This window comes from Camarhynchus parvulus, chromosome 1A (assembly GCF_901933205.1).
Source record: "Camarhynchus parvulus chromosome 1A, STF_HiC, whole genome shotgun sequence".
In the NCBI taxonomy this organism is placed as follows: domain Eukaryota; kingdom Metazoa; phylum Chordata; class Aves; order Passeriformes; family Thraupidae; genus Camarhynchus; species Camarhynchus parvulus.
In genome coordinates this window covers 44,068,637-44,089,748 of record NC_044586.1, presented here as the reverse complement: position 1 = coordinate 44,089,748, position 21,112 = coordinate 44,068,637, and the positions used below count along the sequence as shown (strand labels likewise).

The 21,112-nt window shown below is 35.9% G+C and overlaps 1 protein-coding gene across 5 annotated transcripts in view; it reads left to right on the top strand.

Moving 5' to 3' along the window:
* Positions 1-21,112, top strand: part of DOCK4 (dedicator of cytokinesis 4) — a 226,165-nt gene that overhangs the window by 169,411 nt on the left and 35,642 nt on the right. For all 5 annotated transcript variants that reach the window (XM_030959365.1, XM_030959364.1, XM_030959367.1 and 2 more), the window contains 6 exons: positions 2,607-2,701; positions 9,985-10,060; positions 11,644-11,744; positions 12,368-12,426; positions 14,567-14,715; positions 16,248-16,333. In XM_030959365.1, coding sequence (XP_030815225.1) covers positions 2,607-2,701; positions 9,985-10,060; positions 11,644-11,744; positions 12,368-12,426; positions 14,567-14,715; positions 16,248-16,333 — 566 coding nt within the window. The remainder of the gene's footprint in view (positions 1-2,606; positions 2,702-9,984; positions 10,061-11,643; positions 11,745-12,367; positions 12,427-14,566; positions 14,716-16,247; positions 16,334-21,112) is intronic.

Here is a 21,112-nt window from a genome sequence, read left to right as displayed (position 1 = left end):
CCTTGATATCGTGTAGCCTGGTAATCCTACAGCATGAATCAAAGCAGTGGAACATGATGCAGTTACCTTCAAAGTGGACTGTTGACCCAAATTAAAATGCTTTATAGGTGTACCCCCAGAGATCCAGTGAAGCCTCAGAGCTGGATGCAGCATTCCAGGTGAGGTCTCACCAGACTGGAGACGGGACAAAATCTCCTCCCTTGACCACACTGCTCTTGAATGCAGCCCAGGATGCAATTGGCTTTCTGGACTGGGAGGGCACTTTGCCTGCTCGTGTGCAGCCTCTCATGCACCCCAAGTCCTTCTTGGCCGGGCTGCTCTGGATCTGCTCCTCCCCAGCCTGTGGCGATAGAGGGGTTGCCCTGACCCAGCTGCAGCATCTTGCCCTTGGTCCTGTTAAAACTCATGGCATTCTCACCAGCTCACTTCTTGAGTTTGTCCAGGTCCCTCTGGATGGCATCCCATCCTTCAGGTGTGAAGTTGTTTAAGTGGTAGGAATTAGTACTAAACCTTATAGTTTAGCACCAATTTAGTACTACTAATGAGATAATATCTAGTATTATCTTACAAATAGGACTAGACCTTATGTACACTAAGTAGAAATATTAAGAGATGGTATTTAGAGTATGTAAAAGACAAAATTACTTCCTTTTTGTCTTTTAGGATAGAAGACATATGAGACATTAATTCTATCTGTACTCAACCAACCAAATGTTAGCTCACTTATACTGCCGGCAAAAATGTTTTTTAAATGTTAAAATCTGTTACTAAATCTATGTTTTGCAGCTAATATTGCTACATTGATGACACGACCTTCTATTTTTTTCAGTGAAAATTAGAAATAATTAGCCTGATATTAATGATTCAAAATGTAATGCCAGTGTCTACGTTTGCTTTGTTTTTAAAGTTTGGTTGGAATAAAAGATGTATTCTGATTCTAGCCTAGTTACCCAAAGAAATGAAGTACATATGATCTTTCTGACTGTTATTCTTTTGAACAAGCAATCTCAAAGGTGCTATGTTTCCACCTCACACAGCCATTGGGTTTTAAATCTTCATACCACTGCATGGTTTTATGGTTTCCCAATGACATCCATTTGGCCTCTTCAGTTCAGCAGTCCACTGGTGAGATCCCTAATGGCAGAAACATGTATTGTATCTGGACAGGAGATAAAAGGGGAATATGAAAGAATCTGGGAGGTTACTGGGAGGTGATATGCAGCAACGTTCAAGGTGCTGCCATATTGTTGGGATTATGGCACAGAACTGTGGGATTACTCACAGGGGAGGGAGGTAACCTCTGAAAAATAAAAAGGCACTTAAGTACAAGGTGCAAACCTAGAGAAAAATGGCCTGGCATAGCTGTGTTGTTTGTAGAGGTAGGTACTTGTTTATCTGTAAAGCTGGTCACCTGCATTCAAACAGTATGTTATCTGCAGTGAGTATTATTTATACTCCTTAATACAGATAGGTTTTTTGGCATCTTGCTCAGAAAACAGGTTGTCTCTTTTATGTAATCTTGTCTGGTGGGTGGATGTGGGGATCTCATCTGCCTTACCCAGTGCTGTATTCATCCCCCTTTACAGTGATTCTCTAATGAAAGGCATCTGTTGTGCAATGCCTGTCATCTACACTTTGAAAAATGCACTCGAGAATATATTTTGGTGTTCAAAATTATTTGTATCTTCATCTCATCTGTGTTTCGGGGTAACTCTCTACAAATGATGTGGGCAGAATGAATACCAAACATTTCAAGGTCAGGTGCTGCACTGATTCTGTTAGATGTGTTTATATCACTTGCCTCATGCTCTTCATGTTGTCAACAGCTCGATTTTCATACTAAAAGAATACTGGCAATACCATACATAATCAAGATGGTTCCTTGTTGTTAGTTTTATTTGTGAAAAGAAAAAAAAAAAAAACCTGTGCTGAGAGGAATAGTTTTGTTATTTATTAGTGAGTTACATGACATAGGAGATGATAATACTAAAAGCTTTCAGGCAGTGCTTTCTACATTCAAAGTAGCTCACAGGTGTTGACTTTTTTTTAGATCCAGCAAATGAAGCAGAAAGGTTAAGTGACCTGCACACAGCCAGCCAGCTGCACTACCATTTATGGGGCCTGGGCATCTCCACTGGAGGCACTGGTCTTTGTCAAGTCAATGACAAAATTGTCCTTACACTCTCTCTGCTGCTTTTAGAATGAATCTTGAAAGTGATGAAAACCTGACATGATTAAGGAGATATTCTGAACTCTCTGGTGTTTGTAAAGTGCTTTTTTGATTTGCAAATTGTTCTCAATATCGCGTTTGTGGAAGTGTATGGGTGGAAACCAAATGCATCTTTGACATTTCTTTTATGCATTGCTGTCAATCAAATGGCACATTATATTATTTTCATCACTTTAAGAAGAAAGGATTAAATCACTATTTGAAAATTCTTGGGAAGTAATAAAAAAAAAGCTTTCAGAGGTTTATCTATGGTGAAAATAAGTGCAATTCTGCTATTTCTATAATGATTTTTTTTTCTCTCTGATTAAAATATTTTTAAAGCTCACTGCTCTTTTTAAAGCAGCAAAGACGTGACTATTTCTTTTTCCTTCCAAAGGATTTCCTGCTGCAGATTTTCACAGTATTTCGGATATTAATACGACCAGAGATGTTTCCAAAAGACTGGACAGTGATGCGTTTGGTTGCAAACAAGTAAGGCATTTTTAATGTTATTAAAAAGTATGAGTAGTATTCACATATCATGATAAAAATAAAGTTATATGATGTCTGTAATAAAAATTCAATGTATTTTTTATAATGCTGGCTGCAGTTTTTCTTTTTTTAATTTAAGATTTCAAATCTCTGCACTTCTTTTATATCATAAATTTATGATATAATCTATAGCTCTTTCTGTTCTGAATTTTAGTAAGCACATATAACTGGAAAGTCAGAAACACATTTACAGAATAAAGCTGCAAAGCATCAACAGCTTTGTTTTCCAAGTAACAAATGACAAGTCTCTAAGGAACTTCTTTTCAAATCTGTTTCTTAAAATTCTGAGTTGGAAAAGATCTGTTTGCTCTCAAGAAGAAATTATCAGCTGTAATATTGTTAAAGATACTTTTGCATGTTTTTTCATTTAGTGTTTGTCAGAAAAGTCACAAATCAGGAAATGAGATACAGCACAAGGCAACAGTCATGTAAGGCTCTAAGCACTGCTGAGTGAGATTTTCGGATGAATCCTGCCCATCAGCCATTCCTTCTCTGCTCAGGCCTTATATTTAAAAAACCGGGTTCCCAGCATTTCTAAGAAGTAATTACAACGGGTCTGAAACAATATATTAAGTTTTATTTAACGTCTATTACCACCTATCCTTTTTGCAGTTTTAGCTTTAGATCAGATAACCCAGCACAGTTTTACAAACATCGGTGTCAGCAGAGGAAGGGCGCTGTGTTGGGAGACCTAGGAATCCAGAATGAAGGATTGACTTAAACTTTCATGACACATATTGCAATGCCTGATTAAAATTCAGTTTTAGTCTGCATTGTGCCTGCTAGCTTCAAGGCCAATTTAAATTTGTGGTGCTATACATACTACTAGTAGCAATATAATTGGTACAATTAAATTTAACAACACTTGGGTTTATGATCTGTATTTGTTATGTGTGTGTATGGGTATTTAAGCATAATAGTACTTGTTCAAACTTTGTCATGACTTGAAACAATTTTTTGTTAATTTTTATTACCTCAGTGCTGCTAATCTTTTAAAGTTTGAATCCCAGAAAAAAAAGTTATTAATTAAAGAATGGATATGATCGTTTGTTTCTGTGTGTGATATTAAATAAGGTATGACTGATACCAGTCTACATTTAGTAATTATGTTTAAGAAATAAACAGTGAAACACAAGAAAGAAGGAAGGGAAAAAAAATAGGAACTTTTAGACAAAATGAATAATCTAAGAAATTTTTATATATTCCAGTAACAGCTGGCTTGGCAGATGGCTTTGCAACAGCTGACATGTACAGAACTAAGGTTTAGGAACGACCTTGGCGCATGTTACATGGCTAGTGATACTCAGATGATACCAAGTTCTGCAAAAGGAGCACTTTTCTTCTTCAGTATTTCAGTAACCATAACACATCTCCCTATATTAATGCATGTTATGTTGTTTCTGACCATCTAGGAGGTGAGTCTATGCCCAGTTCTGTCAGGCAAAGAAGGTAGGCAGAAGCTGACAATAACTGCTGATGGGAATTGGCCACGAGGAGCTCATCAGACCAGCTAACTGATCCTGATAACACAATTGCATAAGCACTTCTGCCCACTATAGCAAGTGGGCTATAAGCACATCTTTACCAATTCAGCTTTGAATAATTGCTTGGCTAGGAATTTGTTCCTATCTGGAGGAAGTGCTAGTTTGCTGAGAAACAGAGGGTTGACCAGGTGTACTTAAATGCTTTCCTGCCTGGTGGTGAAGACTGAAGCCTCATTATTCCTATGTCCCTATTCTGTTCCTTTTTGAGGCAGCAGAAAGGAAAATCTGCTTCTTTTCTCTCGTCAGCTGCAGAGGAGTTTTTCCAGAGCTGTTTCTGAATGGGAGCTTCTTCCTTTACCTCGTGTCCCTCATTGCAATGGCAGACTGACTGCCTTCCTTCAGCTTCCTCAAGGTGTTCAAAAGCACTGAGTAGTAGCTTTGCTAGAATTGTTCCAGCCCAAAATATTTAAGTGAAAAGGAAAGAGCCTAGAGACAGGATGTGAAATTAGGGCACTGCTTGCCCCACAGAGAGAAGTGAGCTGTTCTTCCTGAGCTTCACTTCATCAGCCAGAGCACTTCCAGGGATCTGAAACTTCAGAATTGAAGGCAAAACTTGAACTCTCTGCTCCATTCATGTCTAAAAGAAAAAGCTAGAAGTTCTAGCCCATCTTTATAAGAGCAGAATTAAGTGATCCAATTACAGTCTGGGTCTTTTCAAACTTCTGCTTCCCAGGAATAAACCAGGTGCTGTATTTCCTGTATCCCATGGTTGCCTTCTATCTGTCTGGCCTTTCACTCACTGTAGCTCACCTGAAGGCAGCATGTGTGTCATCACATCACCCATCACTGCCAACACATCAACAGCTGCACTGCTTTTCTCCCTGTCCCTAGAGTGGTAGAAGAATTCAAACTCTGATATTGACAGAAAGAGCTAGGGAAGAAATAAGTCTTAGCAAGGATATAATCAAGGAACAAGCTTTTCCTGAGGGAGAAATTATGTTTTTTTTCTTTTACTTATGTATGCAGAACTAGAATTACCTGAAATATTTCTAAGTCTTAAAATGCCATAATTCTTACCATATACAATATTTACATATAAAAATCTCACTGCCCCCTGGCTCCTAGGGGTTTTTCTTCTTTATAGTTGCAATGCTTTCAGTGATTATGTAGCATCTGATACTTGGATGCTGTCTGAGAAATTTTTAAAAAATCCTCCAAAACCAGAAGATACTATGAGCTCAAGAAGTCAAATCTGTAACTGTCCAGGAACTAAGATGTTTCAAGATGACACATGTATGATCTATAGTTCTGAATGTTCTGATGCCCAATGTGTGAAGGTATTAATAGCTAGCATTATAAACTGCCAACTGACTTCTAAAATTTGAGAAATAAAGTGACATTTAAAAGGGCAAACTTAGCACTAAAGCAGAAAAGCAGAGAAATGGATTTTTGGAATTGTATTTCGTAATGGAAAGAGAACATGCAAAAACATTCTTAGCTTCTAACAGTTGAGCAAAGAGACAGAAATAACTCTGTTTAAAGCTTCATAACCGTGTAATATCTGAGATAGTCAGCATGCATGCCGGGAAGCAAAAGAATTACTTATGGTCATTTAATATTTCTAACATGAATGTGACTACTGAGTGACAAAGACGGCTTTATGTTTACGATGGAAATAATGATTTTAATTTTTTTCATTCTAGAAGTAGACTTTCTTTCTACATCAACTAGGTAGTATCTAGCTTCTATTTGTAACTGCAGATGAGCACCACATAATATAGGAAGATGTCAGAATCAGTTGCCTAGTGCCAGAGAGAAATACTAAATTTTATAGCAAAATATACCTGACTAAAATTGAAGCTTTGGAGAAGACCTTCACAGTTTCAACTGGAAGTCACTGTGTAATGGCCACGGGCTTCAGTTACCTTAATGTTAGGAGAAGAACAACTTCTCTTGCCTGGCACCTTTGGAGAGCAGTTAACAGACTCAGCTGAATTTTTCAGATATGTCGTGTTATTAACAGCTGAGAAGAATGACTTGGAGAGCAAAGGAGCTTCAACTACGTGCTGAGCAAATCTTTGATATGCATAATATACTATGCTTATGTATCATAGGCAAAGACACAAAGAATAAAGAACTAATTTTCTGCTTCTTGGTATACAAGAAGCTGTAATTTTCAAGATCTCTGTGTAATTAACTATGTATAGCCTTTCAGCATTCTACTTGATGGTGGAGAAGCTAAGTCATCCAATCCTCAGTTTGAATATTATAAGCTTACAAATAGATGTACAAATAGTATTACTTATAGGAAAATAATTTATCTGTAAAGTAAGGTTTGCATAATACGTTGCTTACACTGAAATTTCAAATGTATCTACTGACAGTTGGACATAAGTACTTTAAGCAGAGAATCCTTTTGGTTATAAAATTCAGTAATGGCTAAAATACATTATTATTATTATTATTATTACTATTATTATTGCTATTATTATTACTATTATTATTATTATAAAAGTAACTCAAATGGAGTACAAGGGAAGGTATCAAATCACCATTAGTGTCATCATAATGGCTGCTCTAAAGAATCCTGTTAGCTCCCATGGTGTGGGAGTCTGAGACTCCTACAATGAACAAAAATTCTTGCTTTTATGTAATACATAGTGTTCCTAACAAATTTTTGCTTTTATGTAATGCAAAATGTTGCTAGCAACTGAACCTGGCATTCAGTCCTTCACAAAAAACATATATACATAGGCATGCGTATATAAATAAGCTCATAAACCTATAACAATAGATACATACACATATGTGGTTCAAGGTTTATTTCATTTTTTTATGAAATATGAAAGAATTTTTTTCTGTTTGAATACCTCTGTGCTTGGGATAATTTCAGTCTGATAGTAAAGAATGGAATGAGAAGTTAATGCTATACATTTGTCCTATATCACCATGGAAAAGGAAATTTTCATTTTCTGCCACTGGCTGCCCAGGCAAAAGCCATGTTGCTAGAGTATAGCCCAGGCAGTAAGCAGTTGTTGAACTTCTGTATTTTTCAAACAGCTTATTGCTGAAAGGTTTGCTCTGAAAATTTGATGGAAAAGCCATTCCATCAACAATGGCCTTACCAGACATTGGGTTAGCATCCTGTGTATGAGTCCAGAATAACTTAGTAACTCAAAGTAGAGAGTTTTCTCCTGTAAAACAGGCATTCTGAACAAATATGTGGCAGGTGGTAAGAGGAAGAAAAGCAAGTTTTGTCACAAGTTCAGTAGTTTATAGTTTGATACTCAGATGAATTTCAAATGAATGTTGTTGTTTGGCAATCACTGGCTGGGAATCAACTTGGAATGTGAGTACTGTACCGAATCAGGCAGCTGTCCTCTGGCTGCTGCCTCTGCTTTGTGCATTTCTGCTTTTTTTTGTATACGAGCATCCCTAGCACTAGCTTGTTTTCTGTTCTACCTGATTTTAGACTGTTGTAGATACAGAATAACAGATGGTAGGTCAAAAACAATGTCTTCAACCTTGTGTGTTGCATCTGGTGTTTTGAGCCTTTTTTTATCTACAACATATCCTCTCATGTTAGAGACCCACATTTTATCACCTAATCCATATCATATCTTTGGCTTACCAAATAAATGAAACCTGAGCAAAGTTCTCTGCAGGAAGAAATACTTGCATTGCAATTATTCTGTTATCTCAGGAACATTCTTCAAAAAATATTCTAGAAGTTGCATTTGTCTGCTTTATTCACTTCATAAGAATTGAAGCAGATCTTTCTCTTCAATTTCACCTGTCATGGAAGGAGTGTAGCAAGAAAGGAATTGTCTCAGACAAAAATAGAATTATGTCATGTAAACTTGGCAGTATGGTTATGGATCTTGTGGAATTTTCTCTTGAGAACTGTTTTCAGGGATTTATTACTTTGGACTTAGGTGGAAATTTCATATAGCTCAAATTGTGATAAACGGACTTTTTCTACCAGAATGTCTTCCAGAAATATACAAACTATTTCCATTCTGTGAAGCATATGGACCTTGAATTAAATCATGCACAACAACAAGAATGACAGGGCTCTGTTCTTATCCATGCCTCCATTATTAACTTTGCTTATACTGCATTTTACTAACATTTCACTTTTGTTCCATGCTGCAATAGCAAGTGCTGTACAAAGGCTGTAACTCTCCATTGGTGAAAAGGTGGGGTTAACTTACTGATGAGTGCTAAGCATGGAACACTACTTGGATAGAAAAGTTTCAGTGGAATCCTTGAGAAAATAATATGCATGAAAATACACTTGAGCAGTGGAATAGGAATAAATGAAACTTGAGACTCAAGACCTGTTCTAAAAACAGTCTCAGAACTGGCTGGTGCAGGTGTTCAAGCACATCAAACACAAAGGTAAAGTTTAGCAGGGACAGTAATTTTAAAAGTAGAAGAATGGAAGTAAACATTTGAACTACTAATATGTTAAATTACAGATAGCCAGTTTTTCTTTATAAACGTGAAAATTGTCCAAAGTGCTGGAAGAAAAATATAGTTTATATTCTAGGTGGGTTGGCTAACATTTAGTTCTCCAGTGTTGTAAAAATGAAAAATATTGTAACCTTGAAATATATGTATTGCTGTTATTATTCTTAAGTCTTTCTGTCTTGAATGCATTGCAAAAAATAGTAAAAAAAAAAAGTTCAAAATATAGAAAGGAAAACATATTTTAGCACTGTTACAACATGCTGATCAAGAACTATATTCAAAGAACTAGATGTATTAATAATAGACAGATGGTAATTAAATGAAATGTGTAGATATAACCTTTTTTCTCAGAATATCTTTAAACAGTTGATTATTGTAAAATACATAACAGCAAAAAGATCATTCTGTGTTTATCTTTTTTTCTCTCTATAAGTATTCACTTCTGACTATTTTCAAAAATAATTTAATGCTTTACATGGATTTCTAGTTTGACTAAATATGTTGGAAGACAAGAGTGCTGCAGGGGTTAATTTAAGCCACTGAAATTAGGTGTATTTAAATAATCTCAAAGAATGTTCTATTTCTGTAGATTACCAAGGTTGGTTGCTACAATAAACAAAACCATCATTGATCTCTGGTGACAACCACTGTGAGAGGATCTTGGTCATATGTATTTATTTAAGAAAGATTATTCTAATTCATGCGGGTGTAAATGTAGGGTAATGTATGACTTTTTACAACATACAGCATAGAGATCTTTAGAAGCAGATCCTTCTCTCAGAGCTCACATAGTTTTGCATTTATCTGTTGTCATTAAAAAGACTTTTTGTCCATAGGGGTATCAGTGTTGAATATTAGCATTTACTAGATATTTTATTTATAATCTATATGCACGTATTTTCAATACCAAGAAAGCTGAAAACAAATTGTACAACTGTGGGTATTAATACTATTAAGATAAGGTGTATAATAAATCTGAAATAATAATTTTTTTGAGAACAAAGTTTATGATTGGTCTTGATCAATTATGCTCTATATAGAATGTCTGGTTTTGGTGCACCTTCTTTCAGCACTCATTATCTTAATGAGCATGTTTTCTGTCAATAGATGTTGTTAGGTATTTATATGGTATGTTGAAAATGTCGTATTCAATGCCAGCAGGCACACTATGTCTGTTTCTTCACTGGAAAATTGTCCTGCTTTGAGTATTAAATATGAATTTCCATGTAATGAAAACTCCTGTCTTTTTCATTCTTTTCTTCTCAGTGTGATCATTACTACAGTCTTGTACCTTTCGGATGCCCTTCGTAAAAACTTCTTAAATGAAAACTTTGATTACAAGGTAGAGTAAATGATAGGTGCAATAGCTGCTACATCATCCTGTGGCTTGGTGGTTGTTACACTTAGCTCCAGCATCTAAATAGGTAGAATATGTAGAAAATCAGCAATTTCAATTGCTCAGGCATGTTTTTTTCTTAAACACAGGACTATCTTATAAATGAGTGCTGTGAGGTTTTTTAAATTTTGTCTTATTTTTCATTTTGTTGCTTGAGCCTCTTTATTAGACTACTTATTTAGAATTTTTGTGTGGCAATTTTTTGGATCACAAAAACTAATGAAATTATTTAGCTGGGTTTTTCAGTTATTATTTATATTTAGCTGGGTTTTTCAGTTATTGCAGAAGGAAAAAGTATTTCAGTTTTTTAATCAATGCAGATTATATAAAATGCAGATTTATATTTTTGTAATTTCTCTTAGACCAATTAACATGCTGCATAATTAAAATTAGAAAATTATGACGCTTCACAGTGAATGTAGTTAAAGATGTTAGTGCATACCTCATACAGTGAGATACTGCATTTATAATAAATTGTGAATTACAGATTATGCTTTTAGGATTCAGATGAGAAGATCTAGGAATGTGTCTGAAAAGACACATTTCCATGGAAACAAACCTGAATGAATATTCTGCCCAACCAAGAGATGTTAGTCCAACTGCTGCATCATGGAAAGTGCAGAATGTCTTTCCTAGAGAAGACCCTGAGCTCCTGTTGACCTCCAGCAGGGTTGTGGATGCTTCTCTGAAAATCCAGACTCCTGTTAGATAGATTGGCAGGAATGCAGATTTATCTGCTTAACTGAACATGAGGAAGCCTATTCTTTATGAATTTATGTAAATTCGGAGGTTAAAACTGATAAAAGAATTTCCTGTAGACAAGGCCTCTATGTTCCTTAGACTTGATTAGCAATGTTATTGCTGTCCTGCTGAACTGCAGGGTCTGGAATAGGGCTCCCTTTACACTTCCAGTCATGAAGCATCTATAATTGGATTATAGTAATTAGTATCTAATTTTATCTTTAATTTTATCTCTAAGTCTTCTAAGTAGAATATTTAACATCTATTTCATAAAGCAGGAGCACAAAAAAATCTGTATATTTGCAATATCTTAACAAAATCTGGCTTTAATTTTGTCCAGTGAAGCTTGCAGCAAGTGAGACTTGCAAAGAGTATTATAAAATGTGATGGACAGAGAATGCCAGTCCTGTTATGTGATAGCTTTTGAGGTGTTAGAATTTTTTGGGTTTTGGACTTCAGGGCATAATTTCTGTAGTTTTCTATTTAAATATACCCCAAAGAAACTTCCCAAAAGTCAGGCTTTTTGATTTGGAGGGATGAAAAAACCCAATCAGTAACTTTGAAACTTTTGCATTTCAAGATGTAGGATATGTAAAAGATGCATTTCTGCTGAACATCTTGGGGTTGGTGAAAAGTGTATTTCAAGTCAAAGAAATTTAGTCTAAAGCAGTTTGAGTAATTTAGCGGTTGAGACTGAAACAAGGGCTGTGATTGGAAATTTTGCATCTTGGGTGATTGTAGATCGTACTGAGAAAATGAAATAACCACATGCCATGTGCTTATTGTAGATATGGGATTCCTACTTTTTTCTTGCTGTCATTTTTATAAACCAGTTATGTCTGCAACTGGAGATGTTCACACCTTCCAAGAAGAAAAAGGTTTTAGAAAAGTAAGTATTGCTATCAGCTTGTAGAAAACTGTAATAGATTTAAAATTTCTCAAAATGCAAGACATTGGAGGTTGCAAAAGGACCCACCAAAAGAAAAACATAATGGTATGTCCACTGACTAGAACAAGAGTTGGTTCTGGCCCTTGGTACAGGTCTTCAGAGCCAGTAACCTTCATGAGTGCCTAAACTGGGAGGTTCAGATACTGGGAGGAAAAGAGCAATTCATTGCCAGTGAAAGCATTAGTCACTCAAACTTGTTCAGGTGTTTCCGCCATGCTATTGTCTGTATGAATTAATTGTCTTTCTTTAAGCTAGAGCAAAACTATTTGCTCTCAGAGAGAGAACTGGAGCATGTTGTGGCAAAAACAGGTTTTGCTTCACAGCTGTGTTACTGATGTGTAGCATTTTGACAGTATTTCAAATAAACCTGGGTTTAGGAATCCAGTTTTAGCTGGGTACAATCAAAAGAGCAAAACACTTAGGAGAAACCAGCACTTTCAAAGGTTTTTTTTTTGTGAACTACAAATGAGACATTTCATTTAATAATGTCACAGAATGGCCTATGAACTTGATTTTCTTAAATTATCTTTCGCTTTCTTGCTTTATTTTTTAATACACTGCAGGTATGGTGACATGCGGGTAACAATGGGATGTGAAATCTTCAGTATGTGGCAAAATTTAGGTAAGTGATTAAATACATCATCAGTAACTCTTAAAATGAAAGCAGATTATTAGTTCTTTACCTATTATATTTACTTCCCAGCGATAGATGAGTTGTTGATAATTGTATTCAAGACATGAAGTCTTGATTCAAGTTTAGGAAAAAGTTTGTAATTTATAATTCCCTTCTTTATAGCTAAACTCAGCTTTCTGTGCCTTGATACTGTAGCTGACCCATCCTCTTTTCTTCGCTGACAAATGAGAAAATACCATCAGAGAAAATTAGGAAAAAAAGTACTACTCCTTTTGGGTAGAATTATTATGGCTTGAAATACACTTAGGTTCTCATTTTTAGTCTTGTCAAACTGTTTAAGGACAAGACATGTCTTAATTCTGAAGGTCTCCTGAGATCCTGGATTTGCATCAAGTCTTCTCTGAAGCCTTAGTTGCGCTAAAACATAAACAAGTCAGTGACTAATGTATAAATGAGACAACGTTAGACAACGTAGGAAAAATACATGCTTGAATATAATCTTAGGAACACATTTATATTTTTAAGCAATAATTGTGCAAACTGTTTGAAATTATGAGTGTCAGAGAAATGCAGTTGAATGTTGTTTGGGAAAAAAATAAAAAGTAAGTAAAGACTTGGATGCTCCATTTGTCACCTTTATATTTCAGTTATTCAGTTATTCACTTCATCAGAGGGCTTATTAAAGATACAGCAACCATCATCAGTGACTTTTGAGATACTGTAATTTCAGTTCTATCAATCTTTTCCCCAGCAAGATATGTAGTTGCAAAAAACTAGCCTTTGAACTTGGCCTGTACTAGAGAGACATGTTCAAAATAATAAATATTTTCTTATTAATATCTTGTTAATATCTGATAAGTAGCATATTTTACTTATTTACAATATTTAGTATTGCTGACTTGCTGAGACATCCCCCTACATTACATGGATATGTGGTGGGTATTTCAGAACTGGTGTATCAAGGGTATTCTCCCAGGTCCCATCTTCTTCCTGCACGTGCACCTTAGTGTGCATCACCTCTCTGCTCATGTTGTTCTCTGCTCAATAGAACCTTGGGATGCAGGCAAATGATGCCTTTCAGTAGGGGTGAGTTTTGTGGGACACAATAAGGAGCTCATCTGGTAATATGTCCAACTAAATGCTAGGATATTTATTTCAATTGGTGTTGTGCTGGTCAGCATTTTACAGTTCTTGTAGCAGTAAGAGTCATCATATCCTAAGCCTTGATCCTTGTACAGTCACCTTGTTTTCATAGGGATAAGCTTCTAGGATGTTTCCAGAAAAGGGAGTTGTTGTTTTCCTCTGCACAAACTCAGACACTAAGCACAGCAGCAAGCAGGGGTGAATGCCCACTGGAATATCCAGAGATAGGCTGGATGTAAATGAATTCCTAGCTTGGAAAAATCAATGCATCCTGAATCATAATCCCTTAATTTTGAGGATATCAGAAGTCCTACTTGTGGAAAACTGAAACTGAATGGTCAGTGTTTACTGTATGCCATTTCTGCCATTTCTAACTTTTCTGACTAGAACTTAATTTTCTTTTAAGTGGAATGTGGTGAGATAATAGATGTTTTAGAACTGATTTTAAAGCAAGTTGTTTTGAGAACAGCTGTGTCGTATTTTCATTTTCCTGCTATTAAAACACATTTCCATTTCTGTACTTGCAAAACTAAAGATAGGTAAAAATCAAGGTACTTACCTCTTTTTGATGAGCACCATTTGATGAGAAAACCAGACAGTTAACCATTTTGTAAACTCAAGGATGTAGAGCTTAGAAACCAAATTATTCCCGTGAAATATAAATGAAATGTAGAGAGAGTGGTTTGTCTGTCTTTGTTACCTTGCTGGAGGATTAACTTCAGATACAGCTAACCCACTGTCACTTCTGAACTCAGTAGCGCATAATAAAATCTGACAAATTATGTTTGCCTTATATTCTTCATTTGTCTATACCTTTCACTTTTTGGGCTTAAGAAATAGCCCATGCTATGATATATGTGTGATTAAAAAAAAAACTATAGGCATTTAAAATGCTATTTTTTCATTCTTCAGACACCATTTGGATTGCTTGATAACTCACAGGACACCCAATTCACATTCAAGTTTATGTTAATTTTCTTTTTAGGGGAACACAAGCTTCACTTTATTCCAGCATTGATCGGCCCTTTCCTGGAAGTGACCTTGATCCCTCAGCCAGACCTGAGGAACGTAATGATTCCTATTTTCCATGACATGATGGATTGGGAGCAAAGGCGAAGTGGCAACTTTAAACAGGTACTTTGTGTGAAGCTCTTTATAAAACAGGACTGAATATAAAGCACTTCATACAGTCCTAGCAGACTTGAACCTGGAGTTCCATTGGTGGTTCAGGGTGGAGAAGATACCTACAAGGGCTTTCCCTTTTTTCTCTTTGCAGGGTTAGTAAGATTCACCGGTTAATACTGTCATATTAGTTATGTGAGATGAGGAATAAAATCCATGGCCTGCTGAAGTGAAGAACAAAACTTGAGCTGTTTTCCACAAGGTTGTTGTGGTGGATTTTCACCTCTGCTTTACAGTGGTACAGACTGCTGGTTAGATAGGATTCAATCCGCTTCCCTTTTGGTTACTATGGAAAAAGACCAGATGTTCTTCAGTAGAGATCCAAGTATTCTTGTTGCTCAAACACATTCTTAATGGGCTAGGAAGGAACGACCAAGAATGCCATCTGCTCCCTCAGCTCCCACTCAGTTCTTTCAGACTGCCTCAAACCATCCTCAGTGCCCTCCTTCCTGCTGCTTCAAAATGAAGGAAAGTAGAAGTATTTTAATTACTCCCAGGCAATCGTAATGCTTAGGGTGGGAGTTGCATCTAAAACACAAACCAAACTATTAAAAACAAGAGTAGTGCAGGTGATGTAAGTAGGTAGCTTTTCACTATCAATATATAAGCTTATTGTTAAACATTACAATAGAAATGTTAATAGAGAGTGAGAAGGAAGAAAATCGACGTGTTCTGCTACTCTGGCTTTTAAGCTTGGTTTTAAATGTAAATTGTAATAGATTTATTCTGTAAGAAAATAATTACAACAGCTTGGTTTCTCCCCTGGACTTGTGATTTGTAATATATTACTGATAAAAAGGAGGTTTGAAATATAAATACACAGGGTAGCTTCAGCTCTATATTTTTTTTATAATCAATGCACTTAAAAACATGCATTGAAGGAATCAGCACTGGATTTTCTTAACCAGCAAGTTTCTTTGATAGCTAATAGGTAAGTCCAGGAAATTTGCTTTCTAATGAAATACACTGGCAGGTAAGGGTGTTGGGAGAGTCTGAGCTCCCAAGTATTCAGAACAGTGCAGACATTTATGTATATTAAATTATAAAGAATGAGGTGCAGGTAGGAAAAGATGATATTTTTACTTCAGTCTAAGATAATATCTTGTGCTTACAGCCTTGCAATGAGAATTCAGGCAATTTATTTGGGCTGTGTGCTTTTCCTCTGACTCCATAAATAGATAGCTGCCTTAGCAGCAGCAAATGCTACTCAGCCTGTAGTTTTAAAGTCACGTTGCTCAATTTAAATTAGCTCCCTCCCTCCAAAAAAAAAAACCACCACCACCACAAAAAAAAAAAAGAAAGCCCTACAAACCTCAGGAATTATAACAGCTTCAAAGAGATGAAGTGACTCATCACATGATTGACCAATAATTCTAAAATATGCATTTAGCAAAGTCTCTTACATAAAACCATATCTTCCCTCTGTTTTCTCTAATCTCATTAAAGGAAAAAGAAGCAGTTTACACCACACTTATATGTTGCAGGTGGAAGCAAAGCTGATTGACAAACTGGACAGCCTAATGTCAGAAGGTAAAGGTGATGAAACATACCGAGAGCTCTTCAACAGTATGTGAGTAATATGTTTATCTTATAATTCCTTGAGTTCAGTTGGTTGTATCAGATGCTAATGTCTTTGTAGAGAAGTAATGCTTAAACCAGTTGTGATGCTCATTTTTTCTTTTTCTTTTTTTGTTTCCTTAAAATCTGAAGAATAAAATGTTTCATGGTGTTGTACAGCATCTGTAAAGTCTGGCAGTACTTCTTGCATACAGCTATAATTGGGAAAGGCTAAATCTGTTATATCACAGAACATTCTCTACCTACTAATTTTAAAATCAGAAAAGCAAGAAATGCTTCATGATTGCATTGGGTGCAGGTAGACTCAGATGGAGCATTTTGAAAACAAGGCATGACAATTCAGCAAAGCATTTAATAAGTGATTTTCTATTGCTACTTGTCGTCCTCTGAGTAATGTCACTTGTTGATTTCTTGTTTGATGTAAACAATTGTGTTTATTCTGATAAGATTATTTCTTTCTAATTTTTTGGATAAATTACTGGCTAAGCTTTTAGTGCTTTTTAATAAATGACATGTCACTTAAATTTAATAGGGAAAACTAATGATAATGTTGAAGTCCCTAAAGTTGTGCATAAATTGTTTCACTGACTGAAATAAATGACTGTCACAGAGTACAGGTGCAGAATAACTAACAGGACTCTGTTGTTCCTCAGAGCTCAATTGTGAAAGATTTCACTTATTTCTGATGTGTTTATTTTAGTAGAAGATGTATTATTCCTCTTTAGGATTCCAAGCTGCTGTGTTTTCTTCAGTTCTACTAAATGCATGATTTTTTTTTTCCTGTTTATATAGTTTCTTAATCATTTTTTCTTCTTTAAGTATTATTTTAGCTCTCTTGTCTTTGGTTAAAGAACAAGAGTCAGGTCTTGGTGTCTGAAAGCAGCAAACACTTATTAATCTGTAATTGTACTGAGTTAAAAAAAGAGTTTTAAAATATTTATCATGTATAGAAGTAAAGGTGAAAATTAGGCAGAATAGTATGGAATTGAATGAATAATAGTGAATAGTAGTACAGTATGCTTAAGCAGAACTTTCCTGTAATTATTCATGACATTTTCCTAATCTGAGTAAAGATAATAAAAGGTAAGATGTTTTCAATATTTTAGTAATACAGTATTCTAACTGTAAAATTAAGTCATTTAAGGAAAAGCTCTAATTATAAAATAAAGCCTATGTAAAATACATCAGTATGTCTCAAATAACTTAAAATTCTATAAAAAAGCATACTGGTATCAAATACAATTCCTAATTTTTTATGGTTTTGAGTTAGGTTTCAACTGGGGAATGTTAAACATGATACAGTGAAAAATGCTGACCACCTATTATAAATCTAAATGCTGAAAACATAGTCATGGTAATTTAAATTGCAAAATGTCTCACAGCATCAGTATACTTGTGGTTTCTGTCATGGTATAACAGAAGTTAAAACTAAACTCTGTGAAATTTCAGAGTAAGTGCTCAAGTTCACTCCCAGCTAATGAAAAAGGTAGTATTTATGATTAGGTTTTTTCTTCACTTTGATTGTCTGTATGCATTACCACCCCTCAAGAGGAGAGCCTGTAGAAGATACTAATGCTCTGAAATGGAGGATGTCATATCATTCTAGGGCATGTGAAGAAAAATTGTGAAAATCAAATGGGCAGTTTGGGGAGTTGACTGCAAGAGACAGGGTTGGTTAGCCTGAGATTCTGGGGTTTCTTTATTTCTTCCATGGGTAATTTAAACTAAGCAATATTGGCGTGTCTTTACACAGTGCAAGAGAACAGACTTGTTTAGGCTGAAGTGGCAGAGATGTAGCAGGTACCCAAAAGCTGGAATAGTAATACAGTTTAGCAGCAAGCAGTGTTTTCATACTCTTCATTGAAAGAAAATGCTACAATATTACCTGATCTTTCTTAGATTAGGCGTGGTTACTTTTGATAGCTATCACTGGGAACCAAGGGGATGCACACACCTACAGCCTGGGAACTGCAGTGGGTGGGAGACGTTCAGGTTTTGTCGTGCTGTTTATTTTGCCTGAATTGGGAAATGAATTTAAATCTCTTAACTCCCCCGTTAACTGCTTTTTTTCCCAGAAACAATCACTGCATCTTTCCTTTGAACACCTATTTTCAAGGATAAATTATAAGCATCTGTGGAGATAGATAAGATATTATGTGCTTAGAATTTGTTGCCTACAATGGAATTACCTATGTCAAATAAAAAGACAGAGAAAGGAGAGGGAAGGTGACTGCTGTTTGTTTTGAATCAATGTCTTTCTAGGGACTTGAATGTGACCATTCACTGATTAGCTCCTGATGTCGTTTGAAGGAAATGCAAAGCATGAAGTTGTGAACATTTTGTTATCATAAGAAACTAGATATTGCAATTGCTATCCATTGTAAATATGGTATGAAAGCTGTTCTTATCTACATTTATACTGTAATACTGCAATTGAATTACTGAATTAATTAGTACAGGGAAAAGAATTATTTTACTTCATTGAACATTTGGTGGTTAAAATAAAATCCTCAGAAGCGAGGATTTATATTCAAGTAGGTCTTTCTTCTGAATCAGATGGATGTTGGCAGTTTATTACTTCTGCAGCTGTATTTCAGTTTGGCCTAAGACAAGGCATTTAAGATTTGTAAGTTAGGTGGCCCCACAGAAGCACAAAACCTGGACTAATGGGTTCTGCTGGGGGCCTGGCAGTGAGGCTTCTCTTTGAAGAAATTGTAGCTGACATTCAGCTGAGCAGGGATTTATAACTGAGGTCTGCCAGTTTCTGGGTGATTTTTTCAACCATGAATCTATTATATAAAAACTGATGACTGCTACCTTTCCTCTGCTGTCTTCAGTCATCTTAATTTCTTCTCCAAATGCATGACTGAATTCATCACTGCCCAGTCCATTAGACTCTGTCTGGAGTGAGTCTTTTGAGACCCTTTATGACTCGTTCAGGGAACCTCTGGCTATAGCGAGGTCTTTGAACACTAAAAGAGGCGTCCAGATGTTTTAAAGCACCTCTAGGATTAGCTGCCTGTGAGCTAAAAGTCTGAATAATGCTGTGCTTTAGACATACAAAATCCATTTACTACATGATTGAGTTAGCCTGAGCATTGTTCTAAGCCTGCTGTTTGTCCCTGGAGAGCTCTGGTCTTCTGGATCACCATTCTGGATCACCCGGGGTACCCAAGATTAAAAATAATTAAATATACCTCCTTTCCCCCCCACCAAACCAAACAAAGCAAACCATAATTGTTCAGGTGAGTTGAGATGTTAGGCTATATTAGCATGGATAGACAGGAACATTTTTATAGTTTCCCTTTGTTTTTTAACCCCCTTAGTGCTTTGTACAAATAGTCAAGCATCTTGGCTATGCTTTGGGATCTGTAAGAACAGGATCAATTCTATCTAGATTTAGCCAGAATATATCTGAGTAGCTTTTTCATTCTGAGTTTGTTCTGTGCATTGTGCTGGAAATCTGTTGGGGGGAGAGGGAGGCATGCTTCAGAAGGCAAGTCTTTCATTTTTTCAACTGACCACATTGATGTCAATTTGTATAAGTACTCTGAATGTATCAACTCAACTCATTATTACAAATTGTGTGTTTATAATGAACGTGCCAATGCAATTTTAAAGAAAATGCACAAGTCAAATGCAGATAAGAACAATCTGTTTTGAAAGAGAAGTCATACTTCTATTGTTTTTCTAGAGGAGCTATCAGTAATTATTTTATTGAATCTAGGTTGAAATGTTCCTTTTTAACATAAGGTTAAAACAAAGTAGAAATGAAAAATCCCTGTGGTAATCAAGATTCAATAACGTGACAGGCTCTACTCTTATTTCTTACTAGACACAAAAGCTTCTATTAGAAGGAACATAAGGGGTTCAAAAATTTATTAAGGTACTCTGTATGGAAAACAGAGGTGCCAGCATAGTGCTTCAGCATTTTCTGGTTAAGGATGGCCTTATCATCTGCCTGCTAGCAATGAAAAAGAGTCAGCCTCTGACTGTGAGGGAAAGACATCTGACTGCCTCCTTAAGAGAAGAAGCGAGTTTAAGATTCTTATAAGGGTGCAAGATGAAGATCAGTGTTTGCTCCTCAGTTCCAGCAGAGCACAGCTTCATTTAGGTCAAATTTGCTTGGAGAATTGGATCTGTGACATCCCTGAGGCTGTAAGGAGCAGAGCTGGAGTGTATAGCTAGTGCAGTTGGCATGTAGGAGTTCCTGAGCGCTGTTACAGGTTTGAGGTTTGGGTGTGGGAGGTTTTCAGGACTGAGCATGCTCAGGGTAGATGAAGGTCAGTGGAGCTGACAGACAGAAGGTTCAGAGGTGCTCTAAAAGCTCTAAGGATACGGATGTGGGAATTTTCAGAGCTTTCTAAATAAACCATAACTGAGTACATTTTCAGGGGGGCTGCTGAAATATCTCCATGGACATGTCATCCACCTGAGCTCCTGCACCAAAGTATAAAAGTAACACAGCTCTGTAGATAAATATTTCCTTTCTCACTCTTATAGAGAAAATGTGGAAATTCATGCCTAAGTGATAAATATTTGATAAACTTAAGCAATGAAAAACAAAGGCCTGTAGCAGAATTATATAAAGAACAAAAATAATAAAGACAATTATATTGTACAGTTTTACTGACATTTTGAAATCTTTCCACTTCAATGCATAGTATGCATTTACATTGGCACAACAGTTTTTAACAAAATAATCTTATGACACTTTAGGCTACTATCATGCACAATTGTACATGTGCATGATAGTATGTTCTCAGAAAGA